General features: G+C 31.7%; 1 protein-coding gene across 2 annotated transcripts; it reads left to right on the plus strand.

Moving 5' to 3' along the window:
* The first annotated feature begins 7642 nt into the window (after window positions 1–7642).
* Window positions 7643–19979, plus strand: LOC113869176 (E3 ubiquitin protein ligase RIE1-like). Of its 2 annotated transcripts, none has more exons than XM_027505375.1 (5): window positions 7643–8314; window positions 13490–13609; window positions 18224–18356; window positions 18449–18607; window positions 19527–19979. In XM_027505375.1, the coding sequence occupies exons 1-5, from the start codon at window positions 7824–7826 to the stop codon at window positions 19686–19688; spliced, it is 1065 nt and encodes a 354-aa protein (XP_027361176.1). In that variant the 5' UTR covers window positions 7643–7823; the 3' UTR covers window positions 19689–19979. The 2 variants fall into 2 exon arrangements, with proteins under 2 accessions (XP_027361176.1, XP_027361177.1); XM_027505376.1 differs by having other exon boundaries at window positions 7643–8302; window positions 19527–19914.
* The last annotated feature ends 1557 nt before the right edge of the window (window positions 19980–21536 follow it).

Raw genomic sequence — 21536 nt, forward strand, 5'->3', positions numbered from 1 at the left:
ACTTCCTTTATACTGAGGTTGAGTCTTCTTTGGTGTTGCACCTTTGACTTGAATTCTTCCTTCAAGTGAATTCGATGAGTACATATGGAGGGAATAAGGCCCTTGATATCATGAATGCTCTACCTAAAGGTTTCTTTATTCTTCCTCAAGACTCTCAGCAACTTCTTCTTCATAACATCTATCAAATTAGAAGAAATTATCACAGAAAGAAAGAAAGAATGAGAAAGATAAGCATATTTAACATTCGAAGAGGAGAAGTTGAAGCTCAAATTTTGAGGGTTACTTAATGGATGGTTTAGGATTTTATAGGACACTTTCTTCCAAATCTTCAAAATGCCTACACCCTAACCATCTTCTTGGGATTCCACGCTCCAAAGCTAGAATCTCATCTATCACTTCTTCAGAATCTAACACTACATCTCTCCTAAGTGTGAGAATCCTCTCTAACGCATCCTTTATCAACCTATCCATCAATTGTACATAAGCTAAAGAAGAAGAAACAATATCCATAACACTAACAAAATTACAAGAGTCAAAAAGTAAAAAGGTGTTTAAGAGACTCAAAGACTTTAAAAACAATTTTCTCGTCATTTAGCCTCAAAGTGAGCTTCTCCTGTTAGACATCTATGATGGTCTTTCTTATGGTTTAGAAGGGTTTGCCTAAGATGATGGGAACCTCGTCATCCTTTCCTATATCTAATACTATAAAGTTTGTAGAGAAGATAAACTTGTCTACCTTCTTCAAGACATCCTCCACTATGCTTTACAAGTAAGCCACAGATCGATCAACCAACTACAATGAAATAGAAGTAGGTTTGGCCCCTTGCATGTCCAACTTGCAGGAATTTTATATATAAAATTAAAGATAACACAATTATATATAATACACATCATAACAACTCAATACAATTCTAACTATATATAATTGAATAATTGCGTTAAACGCGTACCTGATGAGAACCCACGAGTCATAAGCAATCTCGATGAGAACCATGAGTCATAAGCAATCCTTGTTTTGAGTGAGCGTGTACTACTCTCTTATCTGATTGCTATTATCCCAAACTAGTAACTGTCTAATGGGGCAACAGTTATATAAGCCTAATCAGATGAGAGCAGGAACCTCTCACTGGGCACATAGAATAGTCCAACCCATCATGTACTATTCACACTAAGAGCCCAGTTACAAAATCTATATAATAATTATTATTATTATTATACACATTTATTTTACGTCATAATTAATAACAATATAACCATAATAATTTAATAATGCTAATCCATAAATTAATATAAATATTAATATTAATGTTAAAAAATCTAACACAACTATCTAAAAACAAAGAGACGTTAGATTTATACTAGCGCCCAAATCACACAAAGCCTTATTAAAACACAAGTTACCTATAGTGCAAGGAATAGTAAAACTCCTTGAGTTTCTTTAATTTTAGTGGTAGCTTCTTCAATAGGATGGATAAACATTCTTTATTGAGCTTCACAGTCTCATACTCCTCCAACTTCCTCTTGTTGCTAAACATCTCCTTAAGAAACTTGACATACTTTGACATTTGAGAGATAACATTGATAAAAAGGGAATTTACTGAATTGTAGGTTCCTTCAATTGTTTTTATCCTTTATGAGAAGGGAATTTTGGGCTCATGGGCCCTTGCCAATATGAGATGCTCTTCACAATTTGTTTTAGACCCAACGCAAGAAACATGGTCATGCTAAGAAGAAAACACGACTATGCTACCCAGCGAAGCATGGGCAAGCTTGTTGGAGGAACATGGGCATGTTCATCATGAAGAAAAGGCATGCTTGTGTCCTTGTTTTGTGATTCCTTGAGCGCTTCAGGCAGTTTCTTCCTACTTCTTAAAGTAATGGCCTTGACATATACCTTAGACTAAGTTAGTAATGTTCCAAGTGCTATTTGACTCAAAAGGGTAGTCAATTGCTCTAATTGTGATTCAATCTTCAAGAGCCTTTTATTTGAACTTTGGGTTTGATGCTCTATCTTGGGCTCAAGCTTCGATATTCTTTTGCTTGAATAATGTATGAACCATAGTATGGTCTCCTAGAAGTTAAACTCAAAATTAGGAGTCTTCTTCTTCTCTAGTCTCGCTCCTTAGTTCAAGATGTAGGGAGGATGCTAGACATTTAAACTTTGGCCTCTCGGGCAATTCTCCCAAGAATTTATGGGATTACTTCAACATTCCAAATTATAATTGTTGCCTAAGAAGTCAACCACCTCTTGATGTTTGGCCTAATGATCTCCTACTTGACAATAACTGTCATGACTCACAAAATTGCAGTGCTTCAATTTGGAATTAAGAAGTCTTCTTATTCTCTAGTCTCACTCCTTGTGTTCTATTTTCCTTTAGACTTATACATTTGGAATTAAGGAATTAATCTTTGTGTATGCGTTCAAGAGAATTTGTATACCAAGGAATTAGATATGAATTAATTTAGTGAAAACTTTTCTTAACATCTTCAGAGCTTGAACTAGTAGGAGAGTTTAGTTTATCACATGAAGAATGGGTAAAGTCTAATCCTAACTATCTTGTCATTGAATTTTCTCATCTTATTTCATATTTTGTTGTTTATTTACTTGCAAAGTGAATTAAATCAATTTAGAATTTAGAATCCCCTTCAATCTTAATCGCATTCAATTAGTTCAATTTAGTGAATTAATACATGTTTGCATTAATCTGTGTGGGAACGATACTTTGCTTTCACTATATTATTTGTACGATTTAGTGCATTTGCTGAAGGCATTGTTAGGCCTTATTTGACTCGTTCTTCATAATGGTTTCTCTGCAAGCTGCATCAACCATGGACCTATTGGAAAATGATAGTCCAATATAGAAAAGTTGCAATTTTCACTAAACAGGAAAATCATGGTGTGAGCATTTCCTTATAAGCTTTTTGAACTACTCCTAAGCCTCGTTTAGGGACTTAGATTTGTACTGCTAGTAACTAGTGATTTTTGAAATGAGCTTACTAGAACGAAATAAGAGAAAGTATTTTCTCAAGAACTATGAGTTAGGTTATCCTATGTCATGATGGAATTGAGAACCACAATCACCTTTTTCATGATAGAGAATAGAAAAAGGTGAAATTTAATGGCATCAGTGACAACCCTCTTGTACTTGATTGTGTTAGTGAACCAAAGAAACTTCTTCAGATAGAGGTTGGGGTCTTCATTAGGTGAACCTCTAAATTGCATGGAATTATGAATCATATTGATCAAAGCTAACTTCAATTCGAAATTATTGGCTTCTACATTAGGGGCCGCAATACTTCCAGCAACACCCTCAATAGTGGATGTAAAGTAATCTTTTAGAGTTCTTCTTCTCTCTGTTATTCTTTACTCTATGAACTCTTTCATTTGTTTGTGTACAGTCTTTTCAATCTCCATATCAAATACAACATTGTAAGAGACTTATAATGATTAAGCATATAACAAAGGAAATTCAACAAAAGCATAATAAAACAAAACAAAAACAGTGAGATGAAAAATGGAAATTAAAAACTTAAGGAACTAAATAAGAAAAAAATGTTCAAATCAATTTAACGTTGATTTTTCTCATTATTGAAAAACAATCTCTGACTAGTCTCAAAAACTTGTTCGTGGACAATTGTACTTGTGAAAAAGTAATAAAGGGTTCTTAAATTGAATTACTAGAATATTATCCTACAGAAATTGTTTACAATTACAGAGAATATCTTGATTTAATTGCTTGAACCAAAACAATGCATAATAAAATAAGAGAAAATATAGAAGATTTAAATTAAATAGTAATGAGAAGAGAAACTTTTGACAAGAAAACTATTCGAGATAAACCTATGGTATAAGTCTTCACCTTCACACCTCTTTATGGTTAATTTTAGTTTATCCTTAATCACAGTTTTCATTTGATTGCCAATCACTCATACTAAAGATACTAACACTCAATAGTTATGCAATGTCAATATTATTTCCCAAGCTATCACCTATGTAAGATAGAAAGAAAAGAAAAGTATAAAGATCATGTGAACTTGTTAATTTAGTAACTAATTGAAAGATAAAAACCAAGTTTAGTCCACTTAATTTCCTATCCCGTTTTACTTTATAGTTTCATTAACTATATGTGGTACGATTATCTATCATGCAATTAACTATGAGATGTTAAGAATGACCAAGTCCCAACATAAAAACATGCACACGCTAGGGATAAAATGAATCTTGAAAAGGAAACATAATTGTAATTAAACAAAAATATCATATAAAGTGTGCAAATGATCCACCATAACTCTATCTATGAATTTAGCTACACATAATGAAATAGGCAAAGAAAACAAATGTAACAAAATCTATATTCATTTAAAAAGGAAACACAAACTAGAAAGTTCCCAGAAAGAAAGAGATGAAAATGATCCTTGTTGCTAAAGCACGTTGTTGATTACTTGCTCAAACTTTGAAAAAGTATTCTTCATTTTCACCAATGATCTCTTCCAATCGCATCCCAAAGTTGTCATAAAATAATTTTTAAATAAAAAATTAAAGATTTATTATATAATTATCTTTAAATTTAACAAATTTTATACATTTAGAAACGATAATATTTTAATTATTAATAATAAATATTCTATTATATTAAACAAGACTAAATTAAAAAAATAAACTTTCAAAGTTAAAATTAAATTTAGAACATAAATGTAAAATGTAAAAAAAGTTGATTGATATAATAAAGAAGATGACTAACGTCTAAAATCATTCTCATTTAATATAACTCTTAAAATATTGTGATTTAAAAAGTAAGACTCAGTTTATATACAAATACAAAAGAAGATAATTTTTGCAACAATTATTTATTTATTTAAATAATTTAAATAAATAATTAAATATATATATATATATATATATATATATATAAATTTTTTTTACACTAGAATAAATTAAAAAAATTTCATACTCAATTTAAGTTTTTATTTAACTTATATCTAATACTTAGATATAATAATATTTTTATAAAAAAATTATTATTTTCTAGTAAGTTACTTTTTTCGTTAAGTTTTTGTTATAATGATGCTCACACTGATTTTAGTCGTATAACTTTTTTACATTCTAAAATATATTATTCTAAAATATATTAATCTAAATTTCATAAGTAATAATATTACAATAAATTTTATGCGGATTTATTTATTTTTTAAATATATCAATCTTTTTATATTTTTAAATTTTTTTAATAATAATTACTTGATGAGTTTCTACAATCACAATATAATCTAAGCAATTAATACAAAATATATTGAATGTTTTTTAAGAATTCATTTAAATGTTTAAATAACTTTATAATCGTTTAAAAATTCTTAAATTTTTTATTTTATCTTTCATTAATTTTTTAAAATAATTTCTCCAGAACCCTTTTTCATTCACATATAATTCTCTGTTAGCAATTTTCTTCATTATTAAATACAATGGGCTTTATATACAAGCCAAATATATAAACCAGAAAATAGAAAGACTATTTAACTTCGTAAGAAACTAACTAAAGGACACATGGAAAATCATGTTGGTTTTATTTTTGGTAATAGTTTTATCAATCCTTTTAAGCAACAGATAAAAAATTAGAGAACATTTTTACTTTTTAAGTATTAATAACAAAAATATATTAATATTCTGTTGTTATAGTAATTTCTCATGTATATCTTTTTGTTACTTAAACTGATAAAACAATATAAAATGATTTTGATATATTGTTAGTATAAAATATTTTTATCTATCAACTCATTAGAAATCACATTAAATATGTCTTTTAAAGTAGTTAATATAAAAAATAAATTTTAATTAGAGTTTAATTTTAATTCATTTTTTGCATAATAAATTTTGTATTATTAATCAATTAGAATTTAGAATATATATAACATATATGAATTACTATAAAGTCAATGATTTTTTTTATTTGACAATTCATAATTAAATGATATTGTAATTTTTTTTATATGGTCAATGTATCCAATTAAATTCTAAATATTAAATGTTCGTACATGCCTAAATTTTTTCCTTAAAAAATAATTTAAAAAAAAATAAGTTATATCTAAACATGATCTAAATATTAAATAAAAAAATTTTAACATGTAATTTTTTATAATTATTTAATATTTTATTCTTTAAGTAAATAGGACAATTATTGAAGAAAATTTTAAATAACTAACAAATATAGTGACATTATCTTATAAGTCATTATAGAAATTAACATCATTAAAATAATAAATTAGAAATATTTTGAAAATATAATTAATAAATTGAATTTTTTTTGGGTCTCTACTTAAATTAACCACACAAGCAAAAAATAAATAATTTAAATTGAGTGTGTTGGGTAGCTCTTTGCTAGTTAAAAAACTTGTTTAATAAAAACAACAGTATTTAAAAAATAGTTAAAATGAGTAGTAAGCATTTTTTTTTGAATGCTACTTGTACCAACATTTTATATTTTTAACTATCAGTTAAAATTGATTTTATCACTTTTGTCTTTTTACTTTTACACATTTATTTTTTATTTATTTAATTTATTTGATATTATTCTTTTTATATTTTTATTATGTTAAAAAGGGAAAAAATGTCATAAATAATAAAAAAAGTCACAGTATTTATTATTTTAAAAAATATAAATCATTGATATCTTGAGAAAGAGTTAATAAAGTCATTAAATTTTCTTCTTTAGAATAAAATATTTATAAATGAGAAGGACATTAAAAATTTATTATTTTTATTTGAAAATAATAAATGATTTTAAATAAAAAATATTTTTTTTTGCTATAAATAAAAATATTTTTTAAAGCATATAATTACTAAATTTTAAACTTTAATCTACTTGAATTTGTCGTTTTGCATTTATCAATTAACTTACTAATTAATTTCAACAAATACATTTAATTTAAGTAATTAACCTTTCTGTTTTCAACTACAATTTCGACTTTAAGTTAGATTATCTATTAATTTTACCAAGCACGCTCTTAATCTATTTTATTATTTTCACTTAAAATTGATTTTTTTTTTGAAAAATGTGTCAAATTAAATGCAAACATGAAAATAAACAAACACGAGGGTGAGAGAAAATTAAAATACGATAAGCGGCTCAGAATACTGATATAATAACTATAATAGTTATAATAAAACAATGTAAAAGTATCTAAAAATTCATCAAGAACACATAATTGATAATGTACTCTTAAAATTCAGTTTATATTAAAAAAATATTTTAAATGTATACTATATATAATCAGTATTTAAAACTAAAACTAAAACTAAAACTAAAATTAAAATTAAAATAAAATGAAGAAATAATGTTAAAAAAAACAAAAACTGGAGAATGTTCTGATTTAGTAGAGGAAAAACGGAGCCTAATTTATTAGGTGAGGAAAGGGCATAACTGTCCTTCAAACCCTAGAAATGCAATTAGAAAGGCATAAACAACTGAGTCTGAGAAGCACACTGAGAATTATTGTTGTGAGCCCTCATCAATCGCAATTACTGAAACGTTTTCAACAACCGATTATCGTTTACTCACATCTCATCTAACTTTCAACGCGTCACTCCGAATCGCTTTCTCCTTTAATTACTTTCTCCCAATCGTTTCTTCTGCGATCACTCTTACCTTTTAAACCCTTTAAATTCTTTTTCATTCCAAACTGTTCCCTGTTTTAGTTATTCTATAATAATAATAATATTATTATAATAATTATTATTATTATTTCGTTCGCTTTCCCCTTTTTCAATTTTTCCACTTTAAATTATGCAACGCGCGCTATCTTTTTCTCTCTACCGAGCTTAGCCTGCCATGTCATCACAAACCGCCGCTACGGACGTGCCGGAGGCCCACGCACCGCTGCTCCGCGCTCGCCACGATGTTACGCGAACCCCTGCGCTCGCGCTCCTTCTCGGCCGCGCCGGGCGCCGCGGCCCCTCCATGCTGGTGCGGGAGACGGCGGCGCGTGAGCTCGAGGAGCGCCGCGCCGACTGGGGCTACTCAAAGCCCGTGGTGGCGCTCGACATGTCATGGAACATGGCGTTCGTGGTCGTCTCGGCAGTGATGCTGGCGTGCACTATGGATGAGCGACCGAACACGCCGATCCGGGTGTGGATCATCGGGTACTCGCTGCAGTGTCTGGTGCACGTGGTGCTCGTGTGGCTCGAGTACCGGCGCCGGAGCCAGAGAGACTCGCGGCGTGGACAGAGGGCGCATGACGTGGAGAGCGACGCCGGTAGCGTCGATGATGGCAATGACAGCGATGACGGAGATGGGAGCTCTGGCGACTCGTCTCGCTCTGGGTGCGTAGAATTCAATTTTTGTTCATTTTGAGTTTTTCTTTGTTTTTCAGTTAATAGATTGCTTCATCCTGTTTTTCTGGTTGTTAGGGTTTTGACTTTTAATTTCTTAATTTGATATCTTAGTGGGTTCAGTTCGGTTCAATTTTGTTTTTGCCTTTTCAATTGTCTAATATTTGATTTAATTGCAATTTTGAGCTTATTTTTTTTAATGGATTTGTTCATATATTTTAAATTGTTTGGATGCTTGGGTTCTGAGTTTTGATTTCAAGCTTGACTTGTGAGTGTTATTTGGAAAACGACAATTATGAAATCTGATGTGCTTTGGAAAAATTAGTGCTTGTGTTATGTTCGTGTCGTGATGGTGTTGTGTTGTGGAGGAAGAGAGCAGGAACTGGAGTAGTTGTTTTTGTGCCTTTGGTTTTGTAGATATGAGTTGGATGTACAACCTAACCCGAGTTGAGGTGGGGGATTATGTGTTCATGCCGAAGAAATTATCAAGATAAAATGGTAACTGCAGTTGGTCAATAAATATTTAGTGTCTTGTGCTTTTGTCATGTTTATATATACTGGTTCTTGAGAATGTGGTCCAGTTAAGGAGCATAATAGAGAAGTTATTCTAGGAAATGTAAAATGTTGTGCTTTGGAATTATGATTAAGGGTTGTGTAATTTGTATGATTGGACTTTATAACCCTGATGTAGTGCCATGATCAAGACACTAGGGATAAAGAAATTTGTTTTGCTAGAGGTAGTGAATTAAAGATGTGAAAAGGTTTCATTGATCAATTTGGTTAATCAGGGAGAGTGAAGGGACCACGAATGCAAGGTAGTACATGGTGTATGTTATTTCCTAAAATCAAAGTGTGGACAAATGTAGGTGCATAGCAATCTTTTACTATCTTGTGAGGGCAAACTATTCATTGTCTTCGACAATCTAGAAAGGATCCTAATGTCATTTTTTATGTGTCTTAATCGTGCATGTAGCCTTTATTATTGTATAGTTTGTGCAGAGTATTTGTTAGAAATAAATATATTTTTGAGCCCAACATTGCATTGAAATATACTAACTAACTCACTGTACCTTACTATAGGGATTTGTGTTCTCTATGATGTGATTGCATCCATAATTTTGAAAACATGCTTATTTTAGGATTGAGCTCCACTAAAGTGAGGAAATGTGTAGGTAAGAAAGTGAGGCTTTATCCACCTTAGATTTGAATTGAAGTATTTTATAACTATCCCTAACTTGAAATTAATTGATCTTCACTCTCTCACTTTACACATTCATTCACTTTAGAGGAGCCAAATCCTTTATTTTACTGTCCAATGTGCATGGTTTGAACCAATGCATAGTCGTACCAACACTAGCTAGAGCAACCTCATTAACAAGGCATGTGTTAGATATGGAGTGCTCTTGTAGTCTTGTTATGAATTTATGTGGCTTCTTTTGTCCTGAAATGTGATGACCCCAAGCTTTATTCAGTAGTCTTCTCTAGTTTGACTTTGATGATGTAGCCCTTTCTTTACAATTTGATGTTGGCAATTTTTAGATTGAGTATATATTTTTATTGTTTGGCTTGATTGCACTTTTGGTCCCTCAACTTTTGTGTTTGTTTGATTTTGGTCTCCCAATTTTCAATTGCATGATTTTAGTCTCATTTTTTTTTCTCATTAAGTAAATTTCATCCATTTTTTAAGTTGTCATCCAATTTTTAACTGAGTGGTGATTGGTGACATAGATTTTAATGGTGCTAAAGTGTCTAATTGTAAGAATTAGTGATTAATTAATTATTTTTAATAAAATGATACATGGATTAGCTTATGTGGTTTAGTTAACCCTAGAGTATACATTAAGCTAGATTACAAAAATAAAAGCCTTTCTTTCAAAATCAGAATCAGGGAAGATTAGAGAAAAATTGAGGTGTCTTCAATGGAGTGAGAGTACTGTTGAGGGATTTAGGCAAAATGGGAGTGTTGTCTTCAATGAAGTGAGAGTATTGTGAGCAAACAGAGAATCACCCATCCATAAGCCATGTATAAGAAATTAACCAGAAAAAAACAATGTTGTCGCATCATGACAACCCACCTCCAACCCCTTTCTGAAGAATTGCAAATCCACACCCTTCTCCATCTCTTGCCTGTTCCCTAAATCACCCTTGTTTTTCTCTTCCTTGTTATCCTCATCTAGCAACAATGATAACCCTTTGCCTTGAATGTCAGGTAGAACAAACCACCTCAGATTTTGTCGTTGACGACAAGATAAGAGAAGCTAGAGTCCAAAGTGAAGGGTCCAAACACGAGAAAGCTGTCGTTGAAGGGGGGGTGGGGTTTGGACCCAAGCAGGGTGCAACTTCTGTCGTTGTTTAGAGAAAAGTCACCGTTTAGGGTTCTGATGGGTGAGTTGGAGGAAAGGGAAGTGACAGGTGAGGGGTGATTGTGGCAATGGTGGTTGACATTTTTGGGGAGGTTGAGATGTGAGAGGAGTGCCAAAAGGAGCGGGATCATGGATGATGAAGGAGGTGACATAGGCAGTGCCGTTTTCGACGACTGTGCAGAAAGAATGGATGAGAAGAAAAAGGAGGAGGAATGAAACAGTGTTGTTAAATGGCGGCCATGGCGGAATTTGGTGGCGGTTTTTAATCCTACTGTTACAGCGTTACCGTTTTATGGCGTTTTTCAATGGCGGTGCCATGGCGGCCGTTATGCCCATGGTGGTAACGGCGGCCATGGCAGAAAATGATGGGCGTAACGGCCGCCATGGCAGAAAATGTAGAAAAATGGCGTTTTTGTGGGAAAAATTGAGTTGGGCTACTGATTGGACCTGCTCCAAAAAGAAAATCTGAGCCCAAACCCTTTATCACATATTTTCTTCTTTTCTTCATGGCTGCTGTGCCGCTGTGGAGCGGCGGTCTGCCATGTGATGCTTGCTGTAAAGTATTTCTTCGTAGAGGTTAAGCCCTAATTGTAGTGTCGTGGTGTGGGTGTGCACTTTTGAAGTGTAATGGAGAAAGAGAGCAAAATTCCAATCTTGCCCTTGCTTTATGTATTTTAGGGTTTTTTAAGGGCAAAATAGACTTTTTCCACTTAAAATTTTTACATTCTCTTCTCAAGCGGTAAATTTTCTGAAGGGTAAAATATTTAGGGTTCTCTCTGCACTGTTTTTCTTCCTTCTTCTCTAAAGCTAACTTCTCCATCTCCTTCATCATTTTCGCCGGAGAAGACATCCTTTCCAGCAACTGTGAGTGGAAGGCCCTGTTTTCCTATGTCCATTGTCCATTTTGCTTCTCTGAGCTCTGTCCCTCTTTCTTAGTTTTTCCCTCTCCTATTTTTTTTTTCAGTTCTATTTTTCCCTCTCCCATTCTGTTTTACTCCCCCATTTTTTTTCGTTTTTTCTTATTATTTTGTTTTCTTGATTCTATTTTTCTGTTTTCACTTCCAAGTTTCCTTCTCCATATTTATTTTAATTCTCTACTTTTCTGTTGTTATAACTTCAGCTTTTTTTCACTATTGTACAACCATTTTATTCTTTTTTTCTCAAAACCTTCCTTCTTTTATATGTACTTAGTTTTCTAGTTTTATATCACATTTTAATATATATATATATATGACCGCCATTATTCCGCCATAACCTGCCATGGCATCCGCCATAATTTTATGGCAGTTTTTTTGCTTTCCGCCATGACCCGCCATCCGCCATTGATAATATTAGAATGTAATGAGGTTGGAAGAGAAGGAAGGGGTTACTTCTCTTAGGGTATGTTTGGGAGAACTTTTAGAGTGGAAGAGAAGGGATGACATTTTTTAATTTTAAATCACGAGAATTATATATCACTTATGATGATAAAAGCATGATTAATACATTAAGTTTATGTTAATATATCCATTTATATATTTTATTTTAAAAACATATTTATTTAAAATAAAAAACTTACCCTCCTCTTCCTTTCCCTTCAAATCCCCCCTTCCCAAACAACCCCTTACAAGTTTTGTATTTCACTCTCACCTCCCATTGTTAAAGGTTCAACCATCTCTTTTGTTTGGCCACAAATCTACACTTTGCAAAATTCTTAGGTTAACAAAGAATGATACTAATGAAGAGGGAGATTAAATACATTTGAATAAAAAATAAATCATTTTATAAATATATAATAACCTTAATGTTAGCATGTGTATTTGCCAAATACGATTGTTATAATACACATCAGCAAAAATTGTTAACAATTAGATGGTAACTTAATGGAGTGATTACAATTCAATATTGGGGGACTAAAATCAAATAAACTCAAAAGTTGGGAGACCAAAAGGGAATTGGTTTATTGACATGCTATAAGAATCTTTTCAATTCAGTAGTGTAGTGTTCAATTGTTATTGCTACATTTCATTCATACATTTAATTTCAGCTCTAGTTTTACATGCGTTTGTTGTTTGTACTTTGTAAGAGAGAAGATCATTTATGGGCTTGCACTTAACAACATAAGCTTATAGTAGAGTTGTTTCCCTGACAGTAGTTCTATGTTGTGGACTCCTAAAATATATTGAAGTACATCATGTTTATGCAAGTTAAGGTGTTTTAAGGTTAATTGGTATAGGGTTGACCAAGATAACTAGCAGAATGTTGCTTTTTGTACATAATGTATTTAGATTTTACGGTGACTTTTGGTTGCTTTACTTTGACCAAATGACCCACGGTTGAAACTTGAAAGGATTATAGTATAATTAGCTGTAGGCTTCTATCTATCCCACATGCCTCCCTCCCTCTACGATGGGTTGCCATATTGTTACCTCTGTAGGTTTACAGTCACTATACTATTGTTGATTAAATAAGAGTTAGTCTTGATAGTTGACAAAGAATTTGTTAGTATATATCTGGTAATTTTTCAATTTCTTATATTGAGAGGCTTATGATTTTGATCAAGGTTTCGGTAAATGAAATCTTTCCACTGATATTTTTGGCACTGGAGCTGTTTCTCACGTTGTCTTATGTGAGCACTAAGCACAGTCCACAGGACCAGACTGTCATAAAGGAAATATGATGTTTTTCCTTATTCTAATACCCTAGCTGATGTAGCATGTTAATCTACTAGTCTTATATGTTGTTTGGCTTACTATCATATACTCTATCTTTTTGGAGTGAAATTAAGAGTGGTTGACACTAATATTTGTTCTTTACAAAACAGATTCACAAAGCGATGTGAATCATTAAATACTGGTGTTTCATTCCTTTGGTGGATAGTGGGCTTTTACTGGGTTGTCTCTGGGGGAGATATACTTATGCAAAATGCACCACGATTGTACTGGTAAGCCTTTGTTTCAAACTTCTGAAATTATTGTTTGTATATTAATTTTAATGTTCTGATATCCATGTATACATGTAGACTCACACATACACGTTATTTTGCTATTTGATTGGGTGCCTGAACAATGCATATGCATAAGATCATTTGACCTTTCCTTTTGGGGGAGGTGGTATGTTTAATTTATGAAGACATGTTCCTTCTCATTTGTTCCTTTTGACTATCAGAAGACAGAGATTCCTTTGGTACCTGCTGTTCTTAAGACTTGAGAGAGTACCAGAACCCTTAGCAACTTGTGGCTAATATTTAGCTGTGTTCCATTTGGTTGTATTATAAAAAGGGACAACTCGGTGCTGCAAAGTTTCTGTATGGTGGGGTCCAGGAAAAGGTCCAACCCTTTATTTATGGGTTTATTGAGGCAGCCCATCCTTGCATTTGGTAGTGGCTGATTCCATAACATAAACATGGACCTAGTTTTATGCTAGCTACTCTTGCTATTGTGCTAAGACCCTCATTTAATTGAATTATAGATAAAATATAACTTATGTACTATAGTTCAAGTAAGTGAGGTGTGTTATTAAATATTAATCTATAATTACTACAGGGTATCTATGCCTCCCAAAACAAAAAACAAGGGCACAGGATGGGATGTTAAATTTGAAGGAAATATCATGAAATTAAAGTAGAACTTTGAATTTTAGGAGTTTGACAGCAGAATAGTGATGGGACAGGTTATGTAGGATGGTACTACTCTAATACCATGCTAAAATCAGTGTTTTATGTATAAAGGGAGGAGAGAGGTAAAAGAGAATGAAAACTAAATTATATTAACTGAGATGCATTATAATGTGGTGGGATGTTCATAAATCCTAGAGCACTAATCCTTATAGATGCTAATCATAATCCTAAATAATTCAGGAAATAAATTATGAAAAGATAAGGAAATATGGAAACTAATCCTAAGAGATAATGGGGAAATAGGAAATTAATTCTAGAGGATAATCTCTGAGATATGATGATGAGATATTTTTGGATATTTCCGTGTATAAACAAATGTATTGTTATGACAAGTAATTTTTTTGAAAATTTAGTTTTTTACCGAGCCCAGTGTTGTCATATGATCTATATAGCTGATCTCACTTAGTGGGATAATACTTTGTTGTTCTATTCTAACGAATGTAATGGGCTAGTAGCTGTTAATTGGTATAACAGAATAATTTGAATGGGAAGGTGGAAATTTGAGCAGGTAGCTTGTTATCTAGGGCAGATAATGAGGTGGGAGCTACTTGAAGAACTTGGATTGAGTGGTATTCTGTATTCTTAGTTCCATCACTTGATTTGAGTATCACTCCTATACTAGGATGGTGGATTGGAATCTAATCAATTAAAGACATTCTGTTGTTCATTCATTTTTCTTTGTATCCAAGTGTGTTGGAATCAGTTTTACTCTTTTTTTATTTGTCATTCTCAAAGTAGTTCTCAAAATTTAAAATATTAAATAAGGTCAAATGAATTGTTTTCAATCTCTATAGCCCGAAAGTCCTTTTTAATTCTTTGATTACAAGCTCATTTTTGCCCTACATTCATAAATATGTTTGTCCTTCAATGTCAATTAATACCATGGTGCCATCAAATTGGTCTTTAAAACACCATAACTGTTTTTCATTAATTGCTATTGAAGGTCCGATTTGATGTCCCCAATAAATGGAGAACAAATGTAATGTTGGGTGTATCTGTAGATGTACTCTACTCCCCCTTTGAAAATGAGATGACCTTTGAGTGTACTTGATAAGAACCTTGGGAGAACTACACCACAAAAGCTAGCTTTTGTGGTGTAGTTCTCTCCAAGCCTTATAATCCTCATATTAGAGTCCGATAACTTGCAATTGGATCCTAACATCCTACCACGCTCCGCAGCCCTGGTGCTCACGTGAGCTGGTTGTGCACTAGCCTCTTTGATTAGTCCCGGGCTAACACTGCAATGCTGATGTCGCCACCTGCACCACTTGTTTGCAGCTGGGAGACATGGTATAAGGCTTTGATACCAATTGACAAGAACCTTGGGAGAACCACACCACAAAAGCTAGCTATTGTAGTGAGAGAGCTCAAAGCCTTATAAACCTCACATTAGAATCTCATACTTCCAATGTGAGGCTCAAGTCCCATACCTTGCAATTGGATGTTAACAGTACTCTTCTCATGCAGATGTGTTTCATATTGACTTGAGTTTTGAACTTTTATATCAAATCAAATTGACTAAATATTGTTTTTCTCTTTCACTAACTATTCAATTGGTTGAACTCAATGGCTTCATGTGATCTATGTAGCTGACCTTACTTAGGGAGATAATACTTAATTGTTATTGTAGCTGTCATTAATTATTCAATCATAGGGGGATTTTACATTATTTTTTTCTTCAATGGTTGATTTTCTTCATTCAACATTAAGATAATGAACCCAACAGTGGTTGGTCATAGTAGAAGAGGATTGTGATCCCTAGGCAAACTTGTAACATCATGGGTCTGAATCTAGGAGTTGTCACCTTGGGAAGGCTTTACCTAACCATCATCCTTGGGTCACGGGTTTATCCTTGCATGTTTACTTGTGAGCTGTGAAACCTTGATACTTTAATGCTTTTTTTGGATTGGTGGAATGTAATGGAATAGAGGAGAATGACATGAAGTGTTATCCTATTCCAAATAGAGGATGGAATATAATGGAGTGAAATGAAACCCATTTCATTACTTATGCCCACATTTTTTCCCTTCAACTTAGGAGAAAAGGAATGAAACTAAAAATATGATATTTTATAAAGTTATTATTTTATCGTTGCCATATTTTTATTATCATACACCTATGTCTTGTTTGAATTACACTCATTGTTGCCATATTTTTTTAAATTGGGGATTTTCTAAATGGAAACATAAAATGATATTCTTGTTTTAATTTATGAAACTTTATGAAAATATTTTTTAGTTTGTATTGATTAATATGTAAATGATGTTTTTTTAAAGGAATGCAAATGGTGGCTAATTTAGAATTGACTGTCATTTTTAAATCTAAATATAATTAAATTAAGGGTCTTTCTGAGTATTGATTCAGGAATTGAAAATGAAAGTTTTTTTTATTGAAAATTACATTGAACTAAATTAAAAATCACGGGATAGGTGCATTAATAACATTTTTAGACAAAAACTTTCTACTTTTGATTTCTTAGCCAATGCCTTTAGGGTATTGCCTAACATTTGCTTTAAATTAAAATTGGATTAATGTTATTTAAATATTATACTTATTTTTAATTTAAAATTCTAAAAAACATTTCGTTATTTAACCTAGATACACACACACACAAGAAAATCCTATAACTCACAATTTTGCTTGTGGTGGGTCCTTAATTGGTGTGCAAAAGCTAGCTGTTTGTATTTTATAAACAATATATTTTGTTTGTTGTGGAATTTTTATTTTAATCTGTATACATATAATTATTTTTTATTTAATAATCATCATTTGTTAAAGTTATAACATCATTTATTAATGTTGTAATACAATAAAGTATAAACAAAATAAAGGTGTTATAATAATAAAAAAAATATACTTCATTAATTTGTTCCATTCACCACCCAAACAATAGAATGGAATTTTTTTTTTCTTTGCATTATAATATATCCAAACAATTGAATGGAATCTTTATTCTATTATATGTTCAGCTCTACTTCATTCTATTTTGCTCAGTCTCGTTCTATTAGCCAAGGCTCCACGCATAGCCCAATATGAGATGGGTACAATATGACACGTATAGGAAATTTTTTAAAATTCAGGATACGATACTCGTTGACATGAATTAAGAAAAAATGTTTATAAATGTACAAGATTTGTACAGAGGCATTCATCATTTTTAATTAGTTTATGATTATACCAGTGGATAAAAAAAAAAGGTTTGTGATTCTAGCAAAAATAAAAGGTTACATATATATCAAACCTGTATTAGGAATATATTACCTCCCTTGTGAGCATGTCGCCATAATTACATATTTTTCCTCCACGGCTCCACCCATGTTAGCCTGTCACAAAAAGCATCATTAGTCCTTTGCAAGAGTAGTCTTGGTTCTGTATACTTACTGTTTACGACAGCTTTTGGGATATAGAGCTAAAGATGGAGCCGTATGAGTTATGTACTATACAAAGTATCAGAGTTGTATCCCATCAGTTAATAAAATTTTAATACTATAAAAGTGAATTAGAGAATACTCCTTCGATGTGTATCTTGTTAGTATGGTAAGTGTGTTGATATTGGATAGGGCACAATATCAATACTTTGCCATTTTTATAGTATTTGTGCTTCATGGCTTGTGAGGATTCCTTGTCAAGACCAAAAGAAAATTTGGCATAATGAGATATTTCCAAGTCTCCATCATAATAATATTCTATATCAATTAAATCAATTTTTTCTTAAAATATTTATTAAATATATGTATTGTTACCTTTTACTTGTATTAAAAAATATCTGTGCAATGTATGGGATACTTGCTAATTCTTTTTATTTAATAGGTTGTATACTGAATTTTGTGAAGCTTGTTGACATTAGTGACAACTTATCTGTTTTGTGTAATTCTACAGGTTGTCTGTTGTCTTTCTGGCATTTGATGTCTTTTTTGCCATCTTTTGTGTTGTCTTGGCGTGCTTGATTGGCATTGCCCTCTGTTGTTGTTTGCCCTGCATCATTGCTATTCTCTATGCTGTTGCAGGACAGGTACGGACAAAAAGTATTTTAGACTGACTAAAATAATCCGAACAACTAGTGAACCTTCTAATTTCTCTTGTATTAATTTGGGTATAATACAGGAAGGTGCATCAGAAGCTGATCTTAGTATACTTCCTAAATACAGATTTCGAATATTGAACAACGAGAATAAGCCTAGTGGTGGAGCTGGATCAATGGTTCCCATTGAAACAACCAGTAGTTACTTGGCAAATGAACGACTACTCCTACCTGAGGATGCGGTATGCTTCCCTGAAATGCCATTTATTTCAGTCTCATGTTCATCACTTCTATGAAACAGAAATTGATGGCTCTCTGATTTTCTATTTTGGTCAATGCACGAGGATTTATTCTGTGGTTCCATGTAGCATGCGATCATGTGTGTGAACCTGGCAAACCAGAGGGAAGAAAAATAATAAATCCAATTTTTCCATCTAAGTACTGAAATTGCCATTTGCCAACTTCATCTTTTGATCCATATTTGTGACCTAATTTCTCAAATCCTTGATATTTTAGAAAGTTGGGAAAGAATTGACATTCAAAGTTGAGTTAGACAAGCATCTGGACTCTGAAGCAGTGTTCTATTATTATTTGTTTAATTTAGAAGATATGAAGAGGATATAACTTTGTTCCTGGGTTAAAAGTTAAACATGATTAACAGGAAGCAACTATATTTACATTTTCTTCTGTAAGTATAATGGTCCATGAAGCATTCAACTATATCTCATTGAAAGTAAATAAAAAATGCATTACTTTAGCTTCTATTTTGGTATTTCTAATCCCTCATTCTGAGTTCTTTTGGCTGTAAGGAGGGGAGGAAAGATGAGTAGAATTTGATGCTTATTAAAGATTAACTCTAGCATAATAATAACAGCAAAAACAACAATATTTGGTGTTATTTTTTTTACGTAAGCGGTGGTAATGAAGATTCTGCTTAACTTTTCTTGAAATATGAACCTAATTGAAGATGTAGGCGTGTGCTCTTCTGCTGCGTTACTTTATGTCTTTATTATTATTATTATCCTAATTTTATGTAAGATTTCTGCTTGTATATATGCTCCTTTTAGAATAACAGTATTTCCTTCGTTAGAAAAAATTCCTAGCTTAGAATTCAATTTTCAGGGTCTATTTTAATTATTATTTGGTGTTTTTGTTTTCTAGGAATGCTGTATATGCCTCTGTTCATATGAGGATGGAGCAGAACTCCATGCTCTTCCCTGCAACCATCATTTCCATTCTTCATGCATAGTGAAATGGCTAAAGATGAATGCAACTTGTCCTCTCTGCAAGTACAATATTCTCAAGGGAAACGAACAAGTGTGACTGAAGTGTCTCCTGCTGTGTATTTCCACAGCTGTTGTGTATATGTAGATATATAATTTCAAGACAAGAAACAGTTACGTCCCAACTTGGTGGGTTTTGATCGTTGTTTTGCTTAACTGTTTCTGTAGAGAAAAGATATAGAGCAATTATATATGAATAAGTTAGCGACTTTTGTCAAATTTAGTATTATTAAGTCCTGTGTTTGATTCGCTTGAAAGTTGTCCAATTATGGACTTTTTCTGACAGAAACTAGATTGCTTCATTTGCTACTGATTGAGTAATTGTAGGGTTTATTCATTTTGATCGTGTTAAATTAATCCCTTTATTTCTGGAAATAGTTAGTTGTCATGTTTTATGGTATGACAACACTTAAAACTTATAAACAGGCAGAACTCATTGCATATTTAGTAGGTCTAACTTCTTAAATTGTAGGTCTAACAGAGCATGCCAAAAAAGTGTTGGTAGAATTTATCATAAAAAAGATAGTGAACCAAGTTTGTTCATCGTTTAATTTAAACATAATTATAAAATAGCATTATCGTAATTGCGATGCAAAAATATTGAACGAAATTAAAAAAAATCCAACATCTGAGTTAATCAAATCTTAAAAGCAAAATATTTGCCATAGGAAATGTGCTATTACTGAATATATGTTTAGAAGATTAGTTGTTAATCGCCTGCAGTTGTTATGCGAGAGTTTGAATAGAAATATATATATATATATATATATATATATATATATATATATATATATACACACACAATTTATGTTTTTTAAGGTTCTTTCATTAAATTAGTGTACCAAAGATTTTGAAAGTGGGCCTAATTATGATTAAAAAGATAAATTTGGTACGTTTAACAGGATTTTTGGGAGTGACTTCTATAAATTTAATTATTAAAATATGTGATATATAATTGAATATTATTAAATTTTTTTTGTTACAACAATTTTGTTTTAAGTTATCATTGGACATTATATATAATATGGGCGTCTCTCCTTGTGAGGATGCATACTGTGCTTTGTCATCTTGCAGTAAATTGATGTCTTCCACAAAACATAACTCCTGTCAATAATAATATTATTTATTTAATTTAATAGTTAATATTTATAACAATTTAACAACTTAAATGAGTTTTATGAACCTATTTGAATTCATTAGTGAACTTATTAGCAATAAAAGAAATTTTTTGATAAAGATTCAACTAGTCCATCTAATGAACCTTACAAAGAATTGGAGGCCTAAAACTATAGCTTATATAAAGAATGAACTAATCAATGTAGGGCATTATCCCAGACAGGGCTGTAACGGAAGAAAAAGAAAAGAACGACAAATCAGATATAATATCGAGAAAAAAATAGAGGGAATGAAATCTTAAAAATAAATAAAATGGTTTGCACATTGAGGATGTAAGTTCATGAGTCTAATTATGTGTGAGAAAGGGGTTAACACCCATGGCATCTATAAAAACAGTATTTTAAAATGTGCAAAAAATTAAAATTTCATTTTATTGATATTTCTATTAAAAAAGATAAAATTGAGCGAAAAGAGGTTTCAAAATAACAGCCCCATAGATTTTAATCTCGCTCCTACGATTCCTCTTGTGCATTGAGGGTGTATTTTGAAAGAAAAATATTTTTGAAAGGTTTAAGCAAATAGAAAACGTTGAAAGGTTGTAAAGAAAGATTAAATACTAAAAACTTTTTTTGAAAGGTTGATTAAAATTAGAATAGACCGTTTGAAGGTATTGAGAAGTTTGGGGTATCAGGTATGCTTATTTTATGAAATTATAAATTCTGATTAACAATTATGTGATTTATAAATGATAGAAGATAGAGTATTCCCAGTT

Source organism: Abrus precatorius, unplaced genomic scaffold (assembly GCF_003935025.1).
Source record: "Abrus precatorius isolate BTA unplaced genomic scaffold, Abrus_2018 Scaffold6, whole genome shotgun sequence".
Taxonomy (NCBI): Eukaryota; Viridiplantae; Streptophyta; class Magnoliopsida; order Fabales; family Fabaceae; genus Abrus; species Abrus precatorius.

Bases quoted from the DNA above. Each gene is read 5' to 3' on its own strand.
- LOC113869176 (XM_027505375.1), top strand. From the start codon at position 7,824: ATGTCATCACAAACCGCCGCTACGGACGTGCCGGAGGCCCACGCACCG. The intron at 18,357-18,448 runs GTACGGACAAAA...GGTATAATACAG, and splicing joins TCTATGCTGTTGCAGGACAG to GAAGGTGCATCAGAAGCTGA. The intron at 18,608-19,526 runs GTATGCTTCCCT...TTTGTTTTCTAG, and splicing joins TACTCCTACCTGAGGATGCG to GAATGCTGTATATGCCTCTG.